This window comes from Erinaceus europaeus, chromosome 13 (assembly GCF_950295315.1).
Source record: "Erinaceus europaeus chromosome 13, mEriEur2.1, whole genome shotgun sequence".
NCBI lineage: Eukaryota > Metazoa > Chordata > Mammalia > Eulipotyphla > Erinaceidae > Erinaceus > Erinaceus europaeus.
Window position 1 is genome coordinate 33,037,034 of NC_080174.1, and position 21,187 is coordinate 33,058,220.

Genomic DNA, 21,187 nt, shown 5'->3' on the forward strand with positions numbered 1-21,187 from the left:
GTTAACATTTATATTGCCAAATTTTTTGTTGATTTCATGACTAATTTAGTGATAATGACTTATCACTTTATTGATAGATGTGATTAATTTGCAGAATGTCACTGTTTTCTTGGAGTTTTCTATTAAGTATTTATGGGCCTAATATACTTATGTAATTATTTTTCTAAAAAAATTACATCTTGCAGACCTATTAGCGACAAGTCCTTTAAATTTTTGTGTTTGTGTTTAACTTCAGAAGTTTCTTATTTTGCTTTTCTTTTCACTTTTAATAATAGGACTTTTATCATTATTTTTGGTCACTATCTAGTCTTTGGAAAATTTTAATGCTATATGGAGGAGATATTTTAAATAGTTAGTTTGTTTAGATCAAGTAGCATGTCTTTATTGACAGCCCATTATTTGTGAAGTGCTTTTTCAGATCCTAATAAATTAGTTTAATTACCTGGAATTCTTGAAGGAATATAAGATTACCTTATTTCCTCAGTGGCTGATTGAGAGTCATTATTTTAGCTAACAAAACCTTTCATGCAGAAAGCCCTCACAGAATATTATCTGCTGATAATGTCTAATGGTGCGTCTCCCTGCTTAAAAATTCTCATTGTTTCTTTATTTCAATCTTCTCACCGTGCCTTTTAGCTGCTCCACATAATCACCTCAGATCTCTGTCAGACTCAGTCTGTGCTTAGCCTCTCCCTGATGACCTTTGCTTTTATTGTCCTAGTCTGTTGAAAGTTCTTGAAAAACAGCTTGCCATTACTATTATTTATACTGCTATTCACATTTCTTTAACTGTTGTTTCCTTTAGAGTCTGACTTCAACCTTTAAGGCTTTCTTTAAACTCTTAAACACATTCTACCCAGGTTTCTTTTGTAAATTCACAGCAGATTGCATTTAGATGTTAGGTTTCTTTTGTAAATTCACAGCAGATTGCATGTAGATGTTAGGAATTAACCTGAGATTAAAACTGTTTCCCAACAGTTTGTCCCATAATAGACAGAGTACTTTGAGATTGGGGACTGATACGTTTGTTTGATAAACAGTTCTTTCGTTTTGTATGCTGCCTTGAATATAATGAGTGAGTTTTGATAAATCTGCATAAATTGAGAGTAGTGAGGAAATTTGCATGGTGTTTTTTTCTCTAGTATTGAAGCAGCAGTTGCTACTTTTGCTCAAGCCAGACCACCAGGAATTTATAAGGGTGATTATTTGAAAGAACTTTTTCGTCGCTATGGTGATATAGAGGAAGCACCACCCCCACCTCTATTGCCAGATTGGTGTTTTGAGGATGATGAAGATGAAGATGAGGATGAGGATGGAGATGGAAAAAAGGAATCAGAACCCGGGTCAAGTACCTCCTTTGGCAAAAGGAGAAAAGAACGGTTAAAACTGGTAATGTTTAAAAATAGTACTATAGACTTTATCATTTTTCTTCTTCAAATATATATTGAGATATATGAAAATGGAATGTTGACCACATTTCTTTATCTTGATTTGTAAGATTGCTTCATTCTGGGTGTTTCTGAAGAGTACTGATTGCCTTGAGCCTTTATTTTGGTCTTTTCTATGAGAAAAGTTGCAGTTATATGGATTCATCCCCCTTTTTTTTTTTTTTTACTAGGGAACCAAATTACTGTGATATTAGACTGTGAATTCACTTTTTTATAATGTATTGTGAGCTACCAACTGAATGTTAGTGAAGATTTTTAGTAATGATTAACAAAGTTGTTGCATAATTAAAATGATTATATATAAATTTTGGTCCTCTTTATATTTTTCTGTTAAGTTTGAACATTTATTTATATATTTATTTTTCCATCAGGACTATTGATGGGGCTTGATGCCTGCACTACAAATCTACTGTTGCCAGCAGCCATTTTTCCTTTTTTTTTTTTTTCCTTCCCCCTACTTTTATTTGACAGGATAGAAATTGAGAGAGCAGGGGAGAGAATGATAGATACCTGCAGACCTCCTTCACTGCTTGTGAAGCATCCCCTGTAGGTGGGGAGTGATTGGTCACCTTGTGCATGGTGATATGTGTCCTTAACCAGTTGCACCACTGCCCAGCCCCTAGTTTACTTCTTATATGGCCCATTAATCTTACAGGAATAAAAGGCCTGAAGACACTCCTTAAACATTAGGAATTATCTCCTTTTTTGGTGTGGGTAGGAGAGATGTTGAAAAGAAAATTGTTGGATACACACACACACACACACAAGTAGATGGTGTAGGCTGAAGGGGAAAGTTAGTGAAGATGTAGAGGTAATCAGGCATTTTGAAGTTCACTTCTAAGTTGTGTGGCGTATTGTGATAGGACAGTTAACACATATACTCATGTACTAGTAGCCAGTGGTTTACAGGTAAAGAAGAAAATACTTTATGAAATAATAATAGAAGACAATTATTTTTGGACTTTACAAAATACTTTATTTTAAAAAACATTACTTTATAATACATTTGCAGATTTCAAACTTTTAAGACCACTGAAATGTATAAAGTGTTTGAGACATAGACATAATGAAGAAAATCATGGTTTTTAACTTAGCCCATCATTTTCTGGATTTAGATATTTAAAAATTGCTGGGTCACATTCTAGAGAAAGTCTGATATCATAGTATAACATACAGATGATCACCCCCTTTATGATGTTTTTTTCAAGGGAGTTCAAATATATCTATTCACACATGCAAATCACCACTCCCAGGCTGAGTTTTTTCATTCTTTTTGTGATTTCAGAAAGAGACAGAGATAGGGAGACAGAGAGAGGGGGGAAATCTGATAATATTTTAGAGCTTTCCTGACACCATCTGTGGAGCTTCCTCTGCATGCTGTGATTCTCCCATCTAATGCTGGGGTAAGGTATGTACCCTACTGGATGCGTTATTTCCCAATTCCTCAGCTCTATTTTTCAAGAATAACCTTAACCATGAGGATATGTTTAACATGTTAATGAGTCATAATATTGTATTTGAATGTGTAAAAGAGTTTAAAACAGTTATGCTCTAAATGCTATCACTCCAAGGCATTGCTCCTTACGTTCCTTTGCAGTTCTTTATTTCCATATGCACCGTTGACTTTCTATCTCTCTCAATATCTGTATCTATGATAGAGATATCTCTGTTAGTACTTTCACGATTAGACAATGCCATAATCTTAGAACCTTGCACTTAGCTCTTTCTGACTTTTTGGTATCATGTGTTACAATTCTCTATATACTTTAAGCTCTATATATTTATACCTTAGAAGGTAGTTATTATTATTTCAACTTTTTTGTTTTTTGGTTAAGATTTATTTACTAACATGGGAGAGGGGAACAGTAATGCCACTTTGGAACATGTGATGCTGAGGATTTAACCCATACTTTTAAGTTGCAAGCTCTAGCCACTGCACTACCTCTCAGGCTGCTACTGCAAGTGTTATTATTTAATACACTTGACATTCATTAGTTACACCCACATACTTAACCTTTTCTGGTGTTCTTGATTCTTTCATATGTTTTTGTGGCTCCATTTTGATAGTTCTGAGTCTACCTGAACTGAATACTCTATTTTCCTCTTCTTTCTCTGTGTCCTGATGGAGTTGGAGTTCAGAGCTGTCTGGTTATCATCCCCTAACACATTTCTTCCTCTGGGAGTATGGACCAAAATTATTTTTTTTAATTTTTCAAAAATTTGTAATATTTATTTATATTATTTATAAAAAGGAAACACTGACAAAACCATAGGATAAGAGGGGTACAACTCCACACAATTCCCACCATCAGAACTTCGAATCCTATCCCCTCCCTTGATAGCTTTCTTGTTCTTTAACCCTCTGGGAGTGTGGACCCAAGGTCATTGTGGGATGCAGAAGGTGAAAGTTCTGGCTTCTGTAATTGCTTCCCCGCAGAACTGGGGCATTGACAGGTTGATCCATACTCCCAGCCTGCCTCTTTCCCTAGTGGGGCTGGTTTCTGGGGAATCAGAGCTCCAGGACACATTGGTGGGTTTGTCTGTCTAGGGAAGTCTGGTTGGCATCATGTTAGCATCTGGAACCTGGTGGCTGAAAAGAGAGTTAACATACAAAGCCAAACAAATTGTTGGCTAATCATGAACCTAAAGGCTGGAATAGTGCAGATGAAGAGTTGGGGGGGGGAGGTTCTCCATTTTGTAGATAGCTAGTAGGCATATTTTAGTTATATTCCAAAGGGCTTGTGGCTATGCTAGTTTTTTTTTTTCTTTTCTTTTTCCCCCCTGAGCCTGAAATCTGATATGCTGATGGATCCATATGTCATGGCTGGAAAAAAGACCAAGAAAGCTGGATAAGGGAAGAGAGTAGCTCCCAAATATGGGAAAGGGGTATAAATACTGTTGACTGTAAACCCTATCGATTTGATGTGATCTGGGGCCCATATTCAGCTTAGTGACCTATGTGACCTCTGCATCCCTGTAGATCTGAGCTCACATTTCTTAGGTCATGAGTAGGATCGTTCCAAGCTGACTCAATATCAGGACCCATCTTCCTCAGGTGGAGCATAGAGTATGTTGTCCAGCCTCCCTTCAGAGGATGGAACATTTTCTATAGTTGTTGATCCAAGTTGAAGGCAAGGTCCTATGCGGGGCCAACAAAGGGGTCTTTCTTTGTTTTTCCTGATAAAGATGACCGGTAACAATGGAGAAAGGGATTTATTCAAGGTCTAGGCCCATCATGTCTGTTTGGGAATCTCAGGACTTCTGACTAGGGCCTCAGTTGATGGGGTGACCTGATAGTGACTAAAGAGTCATTGCTAAAGTATGCCAGTCTCTTGCCCTTATTCAGCTTTTGCAGTCCTTTCTTTGATAGGTTAGCTTTGGAGTGAGTGAGGGAAGTGTAATAGGAAGTAGGTGAGGATGCTGTCTAAATCAAAGTTAGGAAATTTATACTGACTAACTGCATACTATTGTGCAATTTTGCTTTCAGGTATATATTTTGCCCTAATTTATGGATACATGTGAACATATGCTCTGTCTCACGGGACCTGGTCTATATCTAGGTTTTGGGACTTTGTTAGGAAGTGAACCACTGAGAATGGAATTAGAGAATACCATGAAAAAAAAGGTCTCAACTGAGTTATGAGGCTGAAGGGTTGACATTCCACGCCTGACGTCTCTGGACACAGTCTGAAGGGAAGCATGCTTGTTGCATTGATTAGGTTGGGATCAGTGGATGCGTTAGCATTTGGTATGGATTGAGAGAAGCATGCAGAAAAGTGAGCTAAGCCAGAAAGATAAAGACGAGTATGGATGATCCCATTCATAAACACAAGTTGAGAAAGAAGAATAGAAAGAGAAACTCAAAGCAGGATTTGACTGAATTTGGAGTAGGGCACCAAAGTAAAAACCTTGGGTTGAGGGTGAGGGTGGATGTTCTGCTTCTCAGGTGGGGGTAGGAGGGAGGATGGGATGGGACACAGTCTTTGGATGGTGGGAATGGTGTTTATATATGCTCCTATTAATTTGTAGTCATATAAATCACTGTTTAATGAGAAGGGAAAATTGGTTGAATGTCTCAAACTTTTAAATGCACAGACTTCCCGCTTCCTCTATAGAGACTATATTTCCTCTAGTCCTGGAACCTCTACGGTGGGGCTCACCAAAATTCTTTATAGGATGGAAGTTGGAAGCTCTGGCTTCTGTAATTGCTTCTCTGCTGGACATGGGCATTGGCAGGTTGATCCATACCCCAGCCTGTTTCTGTCTTTCCCTAATGAGGTAGGGCTCTGGAGAGATGCTATTCTGGGACACATTGGTGAGATCTTATGCCCAGAGAAGTCAGAATGGAATCCTAGTAGCATCTGCAACTTTGTGGCTATGGCTTAGTGAGTTTCTGAAGAAATCCTGGTTGTATTTTGAGTTTTCAGGTGATTTTTTTTTGTTGTTTTCTCTAGTTTCACAGAGGAGTGGTCTGAAATGGCTCCTGCGTCATCTGCATTTTTTTTTTTTTAATTTAAGAAAGGATTAGTTAACAAACCATAGGGTAGGAGGGGTACAACTCCACACAATTCCCACCACCCAATCTCCATATCCCACCCCCTTCCCTGATAGCTTTCCCATTCTCCATCCCTCTGGGAGCATGGACCCAGGGTCATTGTGGGTTGCAGAAGGTAGAAGGTCTGGCTTCTGTAATTGCTTCCCCGCTGAACATGGGCGTTGACTGGTCGGTCCATACTCCCAGTCTGCCTCTCTCTTTCCCTATTAGGGTGTGTCTCTGGGGAAGCTGAGCTCCAGGACACATTGGTGGGGTCTTCAATCCAGGGAAGCCTGGCCAGCATCCTGATGGCATCTGGCACCTGGTGATTGAAAAGAGAGTTAACATACGAAGCCAAACAAATTGTTGAGCAATCATGGACCCAAAGCTTGGAATAGTGGAGAGGAAGTGTTAGGGAGGTACTCACTGCAAACTCTAGTGTACTTCTGCTTTCAGGTATATATTTTGCAGTAGTTTATGGATACGTGTGAACACAAGCGCTCTCTCACAGAAACTGGTGTATATCTAGGTTATGGGACTTTGTTAGAAAGTGAACCACCTGAGATGAAATTAGAGTTTACTATAAAAGGAAAGGTCTCACCCGAGTAATGAAGCTGAAGGATTGTCATTCCACATGTGAAGTCTCTGGACCCAGTCTGAGCTGAAGCATGTTGAGGTGGCAATCGTTGCATTGATTAGGTTGTGATTGGCAGATGCAATATTATTTGATATGGATTGGGAGAGGCATGTGGGAAAGTGGGCCCTATCCAAGGGTTCCAGGACTGGGGGAAGTAGGGGCTCTATAGTGGAGATGTGAGGTTCCTGCTGTCTTAGGGTTCAAAAAGACAATTGATAGTTAATGTTATCATCACATTATTTGATAATTGGGTTAACTTTGAAAAGTCCTTTTGTTATGGTTTGCTGTACAGTATCCAGTATCTTGTATCTGTGCTACCATTTATTGTTGCTGAGGAGTTATTCTGATGCAGTCTCCGCCTCCAGGTTTTTCTATGCCCTGCTAAATCCTAGAGTGCCTTTCAACCAATCCTGGCCCTACACGTCACCCCTGGTTGTCGCCCAATAAAAAGCCCCCTCACCCCTCCCCTCTCTCTCTCTGGGCTCTCGGCTCTCCCTCTCTGAGGTCTCGCTCCCTGCTCTCCCCCCGTGGTTGGCCATTGCCGGCTGGCTCCACGTGGTCTGAACCAAACCTCCCCCCCCATCCTATAATAAAGATTTGTGTACCCCTTTGCTCTGGACGTCCGCTCTCTTCTCCGTGGTGCAGCCCGACACCAGACCGCCGCAACAACAATTTATATTTTTAAAACTACCTTTTATATTCTTTATTTTTCATCCTTTTGCTGTTATTTTTTCAGTTTGTGTTCTTTTTCCTCCTCCGTATGTTCCTCACCCTTCTTAACATATATTTTTCTGCAGCTTTTTATTTTTACTTGAAAAAAATTTTTTGTAAGTACTTGCAGAGCTGCCTTACTCCATTTAGGGAACACCAGAGGAATTAGTTTGTAAAAGCAAACAGAACACTCTTTGAAAGATAATAGGCAAGTATTGGCAAAATAGCTGGGAAGGTACTGCTTTGTTAAGCATGAAATGCTTGGCCCTCACTCTCCTGCGTGTTTGGGGGTGCTTCAGTGCTGTGGTATCTGTCTTTGTTTCTCATTTACTGTCTGTCTGAAGAGTTGTCTCGGAATGGTGAAGCCCTGATGACAAAAAAATAGTAATGATGTTAATAATATAATAATAGGCAACTTACTAGGTGTGTTGGATAGCAGAAGGAAGGTAACTTTAGAGGGAATTACTAAGCTGGAAGACCTAGGTAAGATTCTTGAATGCAACTCAAAAGGACAAAGAAATATGAAAAAATGACTTAGAATTCCACATAGGGAGAAATTTAAAACTATGAAGTGTCACAGAGGGAACTGATATAGTAAGGCTAGAAAGTGATTCTCTAAGAATTACTATTATTGGGGGTTGGGTGGTTGTGCAGTAGGTTAAGTGCAAATGGTGCAAAGTACAAGGACCGGCCTAAGAATCCCGATTTGAGTCCCCGGTTTGAGCCCCTGGCTCCCCATCTGCAGGGGGATCGCTTCACAAATAGGAAGCAGCTATGCAGGTGTCTCTCTTTCTCTCCTCTTCTGTTTTTTCCCCCTCTCTCCATTTCTCTCTGTCCTATCCAACGACATCAACAACAATAACAATAATAACTACAACAGTGATAAAACAACAAGGGCAACAGAAAGGGAAAAATAGCCTCCAGGAGCACTGGATTCATGGTGCAGACACCGAACCCCAGCAATAACCCTGGAGGCAACAAAAAAAGTATGATTATTATTTGTTGTTGCAAAGTAGGGCCATGTAAAGCAATTGATTTTAAGATCTCATGGGAGGTAAAAAAGTAGATAATTATGTTTCGGATACTTAGCTCTGCAACCCACATTTGGGCTTGTTAGAAGGACTCCAATGAGTCAGCATATAATTGCACTCAAGTTTAAAATGTGTTGCAGTGAGGTACTGAGGGTATGCAGCTGACTCACAAAGGGAAAAATGACAGAATCTAGAGAAATCCACATGTAGGCTTCCATATGCTCTGTCCTTCCTGAGGGTTCATGCAGAGCTCATTCTTCCCACTAGCAATAAAGATGCAGTAACATATGTGCGATGTTTCTGCCTAAGGTCACTCATTAGAGTCTCAGTCCCCAAGATGTTTATTGATGGTCCCCAAGATGTTTATTTGGCACAGCCTAGCATGTGCCAAAGTTTCAGAGTCCTAGAAGGAAAAGGTGTGTTCATTCTGCATTGTGATAACTATTCTAGATGTGGTGTGCCATCCTTATCACTTGCTGAAGAACAGAGTCTCATGCACACTGACACAGATTATTTAGTCACATAGCTTGGACATGGTTCAAAAAAAAAAAAAGAGTCTAAGGGTACTAGCTTGATGTAGTTAATGAGAAAAAAAATTTAAAGTATTGGGATAAACTCAGTTTATTATTTATAGATGAGGAAGTAGTAGAGTTCAGGAAGATTGGGAAATAAATGACCTTTCATCAAGGAGATGAAAGGGAATGGAATTCTAGAGCAGATAGAGAAATAGCTTTTCAGCCAGGGGAAAATCTTATATTTACCATTAGAATTTTTTTTTTCCCTCAGTAAATTTCAGCTACCTCTGTATGGTATTGGAGAAGATAGCTTGCTACAAGAATGAATTCATTTAATATGGGTGTGATAGAATGTGGAGTAAGAGAGTGGAGTAAGGATGTCAGGAGAAGAATAATTTAAAAAATCAGCCTTAGTATCTGGGCAGAATAGGAAGTAAGTTGAGGGTGGCTGGGCAGTGGTGTACCTGGAGTTCACATACTACCATGCACAAAGACCCAGACTCCAGCCCCCAGCATCCACTTGTAGGGGCAAAGCATCATGAGCAATGAAACAGTGCTGTAGGTGTCTCTCTTTAGCCCTCTTTCTCCCCCCCCTCCATTTCTCTCTCTCTAAAAAAAAAAGGTTACTGGGTGCTTGCAGAGCAGTAGATTTGTCATATAGAAACAGGGTTAGCAAGATAAGAGTGGGCAAGTGATTGTAAAGTGACTGAGTGAGGTAAGACTGTGAGAAGGGAGGAATGAAGGCATTAGTCTTGGTGAAACTGAAACACGGGCATAGTGGGAGTACAAGTTAAGCTCTTTTTTCCCTTTTCCTTTTATTTATTGTAGGATAGACACAGAAATTGAGAGGGAAGGGTAAGATAGAGACAAAAAGAGATAGACACCTACAGCCCTGCTTCACCACTCGTGAAGCTTCCCCCCTGCAGGTGGGGACCAGGGGCTTTAACCCAGGCCTAGAGCACTGTAATGTGTGATTAACCAGGTGCGCCACCACCTGCCTCGAGTTAAGATCTTTAATGAAGGAGGCCAAAGGGGACCATGGTAGCTTTAGAATGTTGTGGGTACTCAATGCAAGTTGAATTAATTAATCAACAGGTAGATCTACCTGGAGTATAAATGGAGCAAGTTCAGTTAAACAAAGATTTGGCACATTGAACATGAAATTACTGAAGTGTAGGTCATGATACTATAATTATAGAAATTACCATAGTGAGAAATGTTGGTAAATGTAGGGAAATGACTGGACTTCAATGCATGAGGCATAGAGCATTTTATTATTAGGTTGCTGGAAAAGTCATGACTTTTGTATAGAAAAATATAGAAAACTGAAATTTTCTTTTTTTAAAAAAATATTTATTATTGGATAGAGACAGAGAAATTGAGAAGTTAGCGGGGATGTAGAGAGGTAAAGAGACAGAGAGACACCTCCAGCCCTGCTTCATCATAAAGTTTTCCCCCTGCAGGTGGGGACCAGGAGCTTGAACTTGTGTCCTTGTGTACTGTAGTGTGTGCTCTTAACCAGGTGTGCCACCACCTGGACCTGAAAATATAGAATTTTATACTTCCTGGTTGTAAGTATCAGAAACAAACTCTGACGAGGATTTTTTTTTTTTTTGACTCCAGGCTTATTGCTGGGGCTCAGTGCCTGTACTAGAATCTACTGCGTCTACAGACCATTGTTCCTTCTTGCTGCTTTTGTTGTTCATCGTCGTCGTTGTTACTATTATTGTTGTCATTGCTGTCTTTGTTGGACAGGACAGAGAGAAATGGAGACAGGAGGGGAAGGCAGAGAGCGGGAGAGAAAGATAGACACCTGCAGACGTGCTTCACTGCTTGTGAAGTGACTTCCCTGCTGACCTCCCTGCTGGTGGGGAGCTGGGGACTCGAACTGGGATCCTTATACCTGTCCTTGAGCCATGTGTGTTTAACCTGCTGTACCCCCGATGAGAAGAGTTTATTGTGGACAGATGGGTTAAAATGCATGCATGAGGGTATAGCCAGATCTCAGGAAGGAACTGTTGCTTCAACCTGGAGAACTGCCAGAACCTAATTTCTGTTATTTGTTCTTACTCTTATTGAGTTATTTTTGCTACCAGGGTTAGTGTTGGGGGCTCATTGTCTGGCTTTGAATCTACCCCTTCTGGTGGCCATTTTTTCATTTTTAACTTTTTTCCCTTTATATTTTTATTAGATAGGGCAGAAAGAAATTAAAAGGATAGAGAAGGTGAAAGATATACCTCTGCTGATATTCATGGCTTGGAAAGGTCCCCCTTGCAGGTGGGGAGCAAGGGCTTGAACCTGAGACCTTATGCATGGTAATGTGTATGTTCAACTGGGTGCACCAACACCTAGCCTCCTGTTCTTATTCTTTCTCCATTCCTTTTTTTTTTTTTTTTTAATTTTTATTATCTTTATTGGATAGTGACAGAAATTGAGTGAAAGGGGGGAGAGAGAGATTGGGGGCTCAATTTCCATTCCTTTTTATCTCTGTTTTCTTGTGCTCAGTATCTTAAATTAGTTCTTTATTCTTATTCTTCCTTTACCTTGGTATATAGACTATTATGAAAAGGATTCTACAATTAATGTTCTAATTCTAGAATTTATGTTCTAGACTCTTTGGGAAGGTGATTAGGGATAAGATATGAGCCTAGGAGAAGGGGTTTCAAAGCAGTGATAAGATGATCAGGAAGAGATGAATTTTTTTTATTGTTGATTTAATATTGATTTACAAAATTAAGAGATAACAGATATAATTCCACACTGTTCCTACCATCAGAGTTCTATGTCCCTGTTACTTCCATTGGAAACTGCAGTAGTTCTCCCAAGGTCACAGGTATGGGCTGATAATTATTTCTATAACTATATGTATTTATATATATTTGCTCATTTTTTTTCTGTGTTCTTCCCTTCTCTTTCTGAGTCACACCTATACCTATTACTACTTCCAAATGTCCTTTTCTTTTTCCTCTTCTTTCTTTTTCTTCTTTAAGAGTTAGAGTTAGAGATCATTGCCGTCTGGTCATCTTCTCCCAACATTTCTCTCCCTCTGGAATTATGGACCAGCTCTGGCTTATGGTGGTACCTAGGATTGAGCCTGTCACTTCTGGTGCCACAGGTGGGCAAGTTCTATGCTATCACAGTCTGAACTATTTCCTTGGCTGAAGCAGTTTTAAGGATCATTGATTCTTTGTAGGATCTATTAACACAGTGTAATTATTTGGATTTAAGACATATCTTTTGTGGGGCTCCTCTCAGTTTCTCTATCTAATAATAAATAAATAAAAATATTTTTAAAAAAAAGCCATGACTTTTATTAGAGTAGTCTGTTCTTGCCGGGTTGCGTATTGCGGGAGAGAGAAGAGACCAGGAACTTGTGGCGCAGCGGGAAAGCAAATCTTTATTCACGCAGATGCCCCAGAGTTGGGTGTGAGCACAGCAGTTTATGCTGCATGGAGCTAGCAAAATGGCTGCCTCCCACTACACCCACCAGCCCTTCTCCAGGTCTTCTCCAGGTCAGGGCGTGGAAGAGAAAGAGAGCAAAAACGGAACAGCAGTGGGATTTATAGGGTAAAGATGGAAGTGGCAAGTCGGTACAGGGATTGACTAGGAAAGGGGTTGGAGAGAGGCAAAAGGCATGCTGGGAAGGTGGAAGCGTCCATAGCAACTGTTGTAATGGTTTTAACTGAATAGCAATACCCTGAGGGGATAATGTGGTGGGGATCTTTCAGGCAAAACAATGATTATGTAAGCAGAGCAGGGGGCTGGCTTTAAGGCCCAAAATGTTCTTGATTGTTAAGTGGATAGAACTATGATTTTCAGTAATAAATCTCAAATAGACTTCTTGTAGGTAAATTCTGATACTATTTGGGTTTTTTATAATAGTGTATGTAAACTTCTATATACCTATATTTGACCATGATATTCCTAAGATACCTCTTACTCATCTTTTAAGCACATGGTGTTATTGAGTTGGAAGAGTATGGTTTACAGGTATGTCACTTCCTTCTTTGAATTAATGTCCAGGATATTCTATTTTAATAACAGTTTCACATTTTCTCTACTACTAAAATGTGCTTATTATATCATGCCTGGATACTTGCTTTTCACTCTGTACACATACATATACAGCTCTCATTTATAGATGATCCCTTTGCCCTATCTTCTCAAATCATTTCCTAAATTTTTCTCTAATGAGTCACTCCTCCCCCCCATTTATAGTGTCCATAAAATCTCCATTTTAAGCCTGGCAGATGCTGTTTATGACATATAATTCTTTGATCTGAACTATACTTTTGTTTTGACTTAAATATGTATAAAATGCATCATGCTTACTGTTCTTACTGGATTTACTCCTACTGATATCTTTTTCCTTAATAGTAATTGGTGCCAAAAAAATAGGAATGCTTAAAAATAGTAAAATAAAATTTGATGTATTAAAAAAATTTTTTTTTTTATTTAAGAAAGGATTAATTAACAAAACCATAGGGTATGAGGGGTACAACTCCACACAATACCCACCACCCAATCTCCATATCCCACCCCTTCCCCTGATCGCTTTCCCATTCTCTATCCCTCTGGGAGCATGGACCCAGGGTCATTGAGGGTTGCAGAAGGTAGAAGGTCTGGCTTCTGTAATTGCTTCTCCACTGAACATGGGCGTTGACTGGTCGGACCATACTCCCAGTCTGCCTCTCTCTTTCCCTAGTAGGGTGGGTCTCTGGGGAAGCTGAGCTCCAGGACACATTGGTGGGGTCTTCAATCCAGGGAAGCCTGGCTAGCATCCTGATGGCATCTGGCACCTGGTGACTGAAAAGAGAGTTAACATACAAAGCCAAACAAATTGTTGAGCAATCATGGACCCAAAGCTTAGAATAGTGGAGAGGAAGTGTTAGGGAGGTACTCACTGCAAACTCTAGTGTACTTCTGCTTTCAGGTATATATTTTGCAGTAGTTTATGGATACGTGTGAACATATGCTCTCTCTCATAGAAACTGGTGTATATCTAGGTTTTGGGACTTTGTTAGAAAGTGAACCACCTGAGATGAAATTAGAGTTTACTATAAAAGGAAAGGTCTCACCTGAGTAATGAAGCTGAAGGGTTGTCATTCCACACGTGAAGTCTCTGGACCCAGTCTGAGGTGAAGCATGTTGAGGTGACAATCGTTGCGTTGGTTAGGTTGTGATCGGCGGATGCAATATTATTTGATATGGATTGGGAGAGGCATACGGGAAAGTGGGCCCTATCCAAGGGTTCCAGGACTGGGGGAAGTAGGGGCTCTATAGTGGAGATGTGAGGTTCCTGCTGTCTTAGGGTTCAAAAAGACAATTGATAGTTAATGTTATCATCACATTATTTGGTAATTGGGTTAACTTTGAAAAGTCCTTTTGTTATGGTTTGCTGTACAGTACCCAGTATCTTGTATATAGCAGTGCTATTGGATGCTTCTGATCTACTTGGTCTAGGCTTTTGAGAGAGTCCGCATATCAAATACACAGCCTATATATTAAAAAGATTCAGTTTGTGTTTTGAAAAACTTTGAGACATACAATTGATTTTCCCCCTTTCATATTAATTAACTAGTGATTTATATGTCTACATTTTGCTAGGAGTGTACATAAACACCATTCCCACCACCAAAAGACTGACCCATCCCTCCCACCCACTCCCACCCCCCACTGGCCCAGAAAGCTGCATGTCTACCCCTCACCACAGGGCTTTTACTTTGGTGCCCTATTTACAATTTGGTCAGGTCCTGCTTTTAGTTTCCCTTTCAGATCTTCTTCCTCAACTTCTGTTGATGAGTGGGATCATCCCATACTCATCTTTATCTTTCTGACTTAGCTCACTTAACATAATTCCTTCTAGCTCTGTCCAAGATGGATCAGAGAAGGTGGGTTCATTGTTCTTGATAGCTGCATAGTATTCCATTGTGTATATATACCATAGCTTTCTCAGCCACTCATCTGTTGTTGGGCACCTGGGTTGCTTCCAGGTTTTAGCTATTATGAATTGTGCTGCTATGAACATAGGAGTAGACACCTCTTTTTGGTTGGGTGTTATGGAGTCCTTGGGGTATAACCCCAGGAGAGGAATTACTGGATCATATGGAAGGTCCATGTCTAGCCTTCTGAGAGTTTTCCAGACTGCTCTCCACAGAGGCTGTACCAATTTACATTTCCACCAGCAATGTAAAAGGATTCCTCTGTCCCCACATCCTCTCTAGCATTTGTTGCTGCTGTCCTTTTTTTGATGTATGCCATTCTTACAGGAGGGAGGTGGTATCTTAGTGTTGTCTTAATTTGCATTTCTCTGACAGTCAGTGACCTAGAGCAGTTTTTCATATGTTTGTTAGCCTTTGGAATCTCCTCTGTAGTGAATGTTTTGTTCATATCCTCTGCCCATTTTTGGATGAGGTCATTTGCTTTTTTGGTGCTAAGTTTGCTGAGCTCTTTATATATTTTGGTGATTAGTTTCTTGTCTGATGTATGGCATGTGAAGATCTTCTCCAATTCTGTGAGGGGTCTCTCTGTTTGTTTAATAGTTTCTTTGGATGTGCAGAAGCTTTTCAATTTGATGTAGTCCCATTGGTTTGTTTCTGCTTTAGTCTTCCTTGCAATTGGGTTTGATTTTTCAAAGATGTCCTTGAGGTTTAGGTGGGAAAGTGTTTTACCAATGTTTTCCTCTAAGTATTTGATTGTTTCTGGTCTGACATCTAGGTCTTTGATCCATTTGGAGTTGATTTTTGTTTCTGGCGAGATAAAGTGGTTCAATTTCATTCTTCTGCATGTTACAATCCAGTTTTCCCAGCACCATTTATTGAAGAGAGCCTTCTTTTTCCATTTAATCCTTTGGGCCCCCTTATCAAAGATTAGATGTCCATAGTTGTGGGGATTTATTTCTGGGCTTTCAATTCTGTTCCACTGTTCTGTGTGCCTATTTTTGTTCCAGTACCATGCTGTTTTGATGATGATGGCTTTATAATATAGTTTAAGGTCTGGGAGTGTGATGCCTCCACTTCTGTTTCTTTTCCTCAAGATGGTTTTGGCAATTCTAGGTGTTTTCAGGTTCCAGATAAATGATTGTAGTGTTTGTTCTATTCTCTTAAAGAAGCTTCGTGGAACTTTGATGGGTATTGCATTAAATTTGGATTTGAAAAGAAGGTGTATTCCAGTTTTTTGGGGTGAAGGACTCTGAAAATGTCCAAGAGGTCTAGTCTGTCAATCTCTTCATTCAATTCTCTTGTATCTTTATTGGTTCTCTGCTTTGTTGATCTGTCTAAGTGAGAGTGGGGTTTTGAAGTCTCCCACTATTATTGTATTACTATTGATGTATTTTTGAAATTCTTTCAGTAGGTGCTTAATGTATTTAGATGGTCCCTCATTGGGTGCATAGATGTTAATAATTGTTAAGTCTTCTTGGCTGATTGATCCTCTAATCATTATGTAATGTCCTTGCCGGTCTTTTATTACTTTATTTAATTTAAAATCTATCGTGTCTGAGCTGAGAATGGCTGTTCCTGCCCTTTTTTGTGGTCTGTTAGCCTGTATGATAGTTTTCCATTCTTTTACTTTAAGTCTGTGTTTATCTTGTTGTGACAGATGGGATTCTTGCAAGCAGCATATGGTTGGGTTATGTTTTCTGATCCATCCCCCCACCCTGTGCCTTTTGATGGGTGAGTTTAACTATTGACGTTTATTGATATTATGTATTTAATGTATTGTAGTGCCATTGTTCAGAAAAAATTTGTTTGCTCTGATATATTGCAAGTATTATAGTGATGTTCTTGTTTATAAGAGGTCTTTTAGAACCTCTTTCAGGGCCGGCTGGTGATGGTTGCCTCCTTTAACTGTTGTTTGTCTAAGAAGGTTTTGATCCCTCCATCTAGTTTGAATGAAAGTCTAGCAGGATATATTATCCTTGGTTGAAACCCTTTTTCATTCAGGGCTCCATAGATACCTTGCCATTGCCTTCTGGCTTTTAGAGTTTGAGTTGAGAAGTCAATCTCATGGGTTTTCCCTTGTATGTGACTTTTTGTTTCTCTCTTGCAGCCTTTAGGATCCTTTCTTTATCCTTACTTCTTCTCATTGTGACTATGATGTGTCTTGGTGTCTTCAGGTCTGGGTTGATTTTGTTTCGTACTCTCTGCGTCTCTTGAATCTTGATGTCCTTTCTGTTTTTCAGGTCTGGGAAGTTTTCTTCTATTATTTCCTCTAGAATGTTTGCTTCCCCTTCCTCTCTTTCTTCCTCTGGCAGGCCAATTATACGAATGTTACTTCTTTTGAGATTATCCCATATGACTCTGTTGTTGTTTTCAGTGTCTCTCAATCTCTTTTTAAGCTTTTTCACCTCTTTCTTCGTTTTCTCTAACTCATCCTCTGTCTGACTAATTCTGTTTTCTGCTTCTGTTAGTCGGCTTTCCCTTGCCTCACCTTCTTTCTTCATTACAGCTCTTTCAGCTTTCAGTTCTCTAATTGCCTCAAGATAATCAGTATTTTCCTTGGGGGTCTCAATTGTTGTTTCCGTAATACTGCCATTCCTTTCCTCCAATGTTGTTTTCATTTCTGTGATTAATAAGTTTATTATTGCTTGCATACTTTTCTTATCTATGGTTACTTCTGGTTGATTTGTAGTTTCTTCTGGGCTCTTGTCTTCATTCATTGGAGTAGCAGTTTTATTTGTTTTTGATCTACCCATTTTTTTGATTTATGTGTTTCTTTTTTTTTATGCTCTGTTGTTCCTCAGTTGTTGTGTTTTGAGCACAAGCAACACTGTACTAAATACCTTTATGACAATTGCACTCACCAACCTCCGGAATTACAATCGCAACTGAAGCAAATATTGAAGCAGTTTAATCACTATCAGTTAGCCAAACAATTTCTCCAGTCCGTGAAAAAATAGTAACCAAATCCCAGTGAAGAAGAAAGAGAAAAGAAAGAAGGGATAGCAAGAATAGACAGTTATGCAAATCTACTATCCACTGTATATTCTAGGGGTAACAAGAGGGGAAAGGGAACTAGAGCAGAGATACACACATAGAGAGTCTACTCTGAGTCAGATTTCTTCCCCCAAATAATTCACAAATTCAGAAAGTCAAAGAAGAAGGAAGAAGTGTATGACAAGATAAAAAAAAAAAAGAGGCAAGAGAGAGAAAAGGGAAAAGATAAGAAAAAGAGCTGTAATTAAAGAGCAGTGAAAGGAAATTCCCAAATTTGTATCAGTGAATTCAAAAAAGCACACTGTTTGGTGGTGTGGGGGCTAGGGGCTGTGACTTTGGAAGCTGTAGGATTAAGGAAGATAGGATGACAAGAATGAGAAAAAGAAAAAAAAAGAAAGAAAGAAAAAAGAAAAGATAAGAAAAGTCATATAAGGGCAGTGAAAGTAATGGGTTTTTTTATGTATTTATTTTTAATTATTTAATTAGCTATGCTGGGTGAGGTGGCGGGGGGTTGGCTATTTAGAAAGAAAAAAGGCCAGAGGTTTCAGAAGGGTATAGACTTAGAATTAATGATACTCCCTGGTGGGATAGGAATTTGGTAAAGAAAAGGAGCTCCTAGCAGGGGATCCTGCTAGGTGCTGGTCCCCAGGGACTGGTTATGGGGGGGCGGGGCGGGGAAGTAGGTATGCTTAGAAATTTAAAGGAAGAAAAAAAAATTTTTGTCCCTTTTTTCCTACTCTAATTCTTACCCCAAATTAAGTTATAGTCACCTCCTTGGTGTCAGTGCTAGGACCCCTTATTGGCTGGCCTACTAAAGGCAGACAATCCTACCATTTCCAGGAGATGTGGTCAGAGCTCAGCCACTAGCAGCTTCTCAGTCCGCCATCTTCCGGGAACCCTCAAATTTGATGTATTTTTAAGAAGGAATAAGAAAAAAGTAAAACTAATGGATGACGGACTGACTAAGTAGTTGGAATGGCCCTTTAGATGCACACTTAGGGGTCTAGGGAGATATTTTAGCAGTGGAGCATTCCTTGCTTACACGAAGTCGTTATTTCCTGGCATGCTGTAGTGATGCTTGGTCACTCTTATTTTCATAAAGCATTACAACAAAAAACAAACAACTCAACTGTGGTTCAGTACTTGGTTAAATAAATAGTATTTAACTTCAGACTTATTTCTATAGTAATATTGTGGAGAAAACTGTTGACAAGCATTTCTATGTTTTAGCTCTTTGTTTTGTTTCTTAAAAGAAGTAATGTTTGTGTTAAGATTAATTAATGCTACTTTTGTCTTTGCTTTTCATAAGTTTTTATTGACTTCTTAACTTGGCATAAATATATATTTGTAAGTAAGCCAAATGCCTTCTTGATGTAATTTTTTTCAATAGCCTAAATTATTAGTACCGTTAGAACAAAGAGGCTCAATATTGAACTCTCTAGAAAGAGTTTTTTGCTTTTAACTTGAAAATCTTGATGCATAATTTTGTTATTGAAATTATTTATATCAATAACTGTTAAATCTCATGCACATGGTTGAACTTTCTCTTAAAATATTTTTTCTATTGTACTTAATTATAGAAATCATTTTACGCAAGGATTTCACTGACTGTAATATGAAGTGACTGTAATATGTACTAGGAGAGGAATGGTACTCTTTAGTCCTTTGGCTTATGAAATCCTACTTTAAGGAAAACCAAGCAGACAGTCTATTAATAGATCACTAAAAAGTGACTGAGAAGTAGGGGCCAAATATTGGACTAGTGTCTGCTGGATTAAATTTGGACTCTTCTAGATTTGACAGGGATCTAAGTGGACTAAATATTAAGTCCCCCCACCCCCCGCGTGAATTGAAGTCTTTGCTAGAAAGATGGTCATTGTGGCTTATAGTCCATATTTTTATTCTCTGGTTAGTGTTGTTTTATAGATTTTTCTTGATTGACCAGCTAGCCCTCTTATGGGTCTAAAAGTAATTGTAGCATGAATTAATCAGCTATCGTTCTCATGGGTCTAAAAATAATTGTAGCATGAATTTTGACTATATTTTTCATCTTTAAGATTTCCAGGAGTGCTCTTTATTTGATATGTATATTCTCCATCTGCTTCACCTTTCTGTGATATTTAAGAAGTATACTTGTTTTGAAATATAAAAAGATAACTTTATTGAGATCTGAGTTTGAGAATAATATAGATTAGAAATTAAATGAAGAACAATATTTAGTTTTTATATTGATCTGTCCAATGCTGGTAGTTGAACCACTTTGTCTACTGTTATATTCTTATCTTAGTTTACAGAGGTATGTATAATTGGGTGTTTACCTCCATAAAAATTCTATACATCTTCAGTGAAACTGCTTCAATAGTGACAGCAATCTCCCAGTGAAATGTCTAGCATAGACCTGGGCTCAGATTTAATTTTTACTACTTGAATGAATCCCCAATAGTGTTCATGACTCATTTATGAAATAAATGTAATACAACCGGTTTTTAGAATTGCTATAAAGATTAGAGAAAAATGTAAAGTGCCATAAATTGCCAGATGTTCTGTGTACTCTGAGTTAGTGGTAAATTATTGCTGTTCATACTGAGTAGTGTTCAGAGATAGCTTTCATAGCATGATCTAGACACTGGGCTGTATATGTACACTCAAGGTTATGTGTTATATTAAGAAAACCTAGTTCAGACTGGGAGATAGCATAATGGCTATGCAAAAGACTTTCATGTCAAGTCCCAGGTTCAGTCCCTAGCAACATCATAAGCCTGAATTGATTACTGTTCTGATAAAAAAAATAACAAAACAAAACAGCAAAATACATAGAGAGAACCCAGTTCACTTCCCAGGGAAGTTTATGGAACCTCTTGGAACAATTTTTTTTTGTGTGTGTGTTTCATGTATTTGACCAGATTTGTGAAATGGAGCAAATGGATCTCAATCTGGTTTTTGTAAATGGATTTGAACTCTAATAAAATATGTATTTTTTCTTTTAAGGGTGCTATTTTCTTGGAAGGTGTAACTGTAAAAGGTGTAACTCAAGTAACAACTCAACCCAAGTTAGAAGAAGTACAGCAGAAGTGTCATCAATTCTGCGGCTGGGAAGGGTAATACACATTTAAAAGTTTTAAATAAAATTTTTATTTTTTCTTCAACACGTAACATTAATGCCAACACTGACATGGCGTTTTTTGAGTCTTGAAGTTTGTATGGTTATATAGAGTGCAATAAAAATAGTGTTATATGTGAATTTGTCAGATTTTTCTCAGTATAGGTAATACAGTAAGTAAGACAGTTGTGGAAATTAGATGACTCACATGTCTTCTAAAGGAATAGAAAGTTACTGTGTCATTGTCTAATATTTATTTTGGATCTTTGATTCTA

The 21,187-nt window shown here is 38.8% G+C and overlaps 1 protein-coding gene across 2 annotated transcripts in view; it reads left to right on the forward strand.

The window, feature by feature from the left end:
* RNGTT (RNA guanylyltransferase and 5'-phosphatase) overlaps window positions 1–21,187 on the forward strand; it is a 301,664-nt gene that overhangs the window by 39,986 nt on the left and 240,491 nt on the right. For both annotated transcript variants that reach the window (XM_060205495.1, XM_007533539.3), the window contains exons 6-7: window positions 1,143–1,389; window positions 20,801–20,910. In XM_060205495.1, the coding sequence (XP_060061478.1) occupies window positions 1,143–1,389; window positions 20,801–20,910 (357 nt within the window). The remainder of the gene's footprint in view (window positions 1–1,142; window positions 1,390–20,800; window positions 20,911–21,187) is intronic.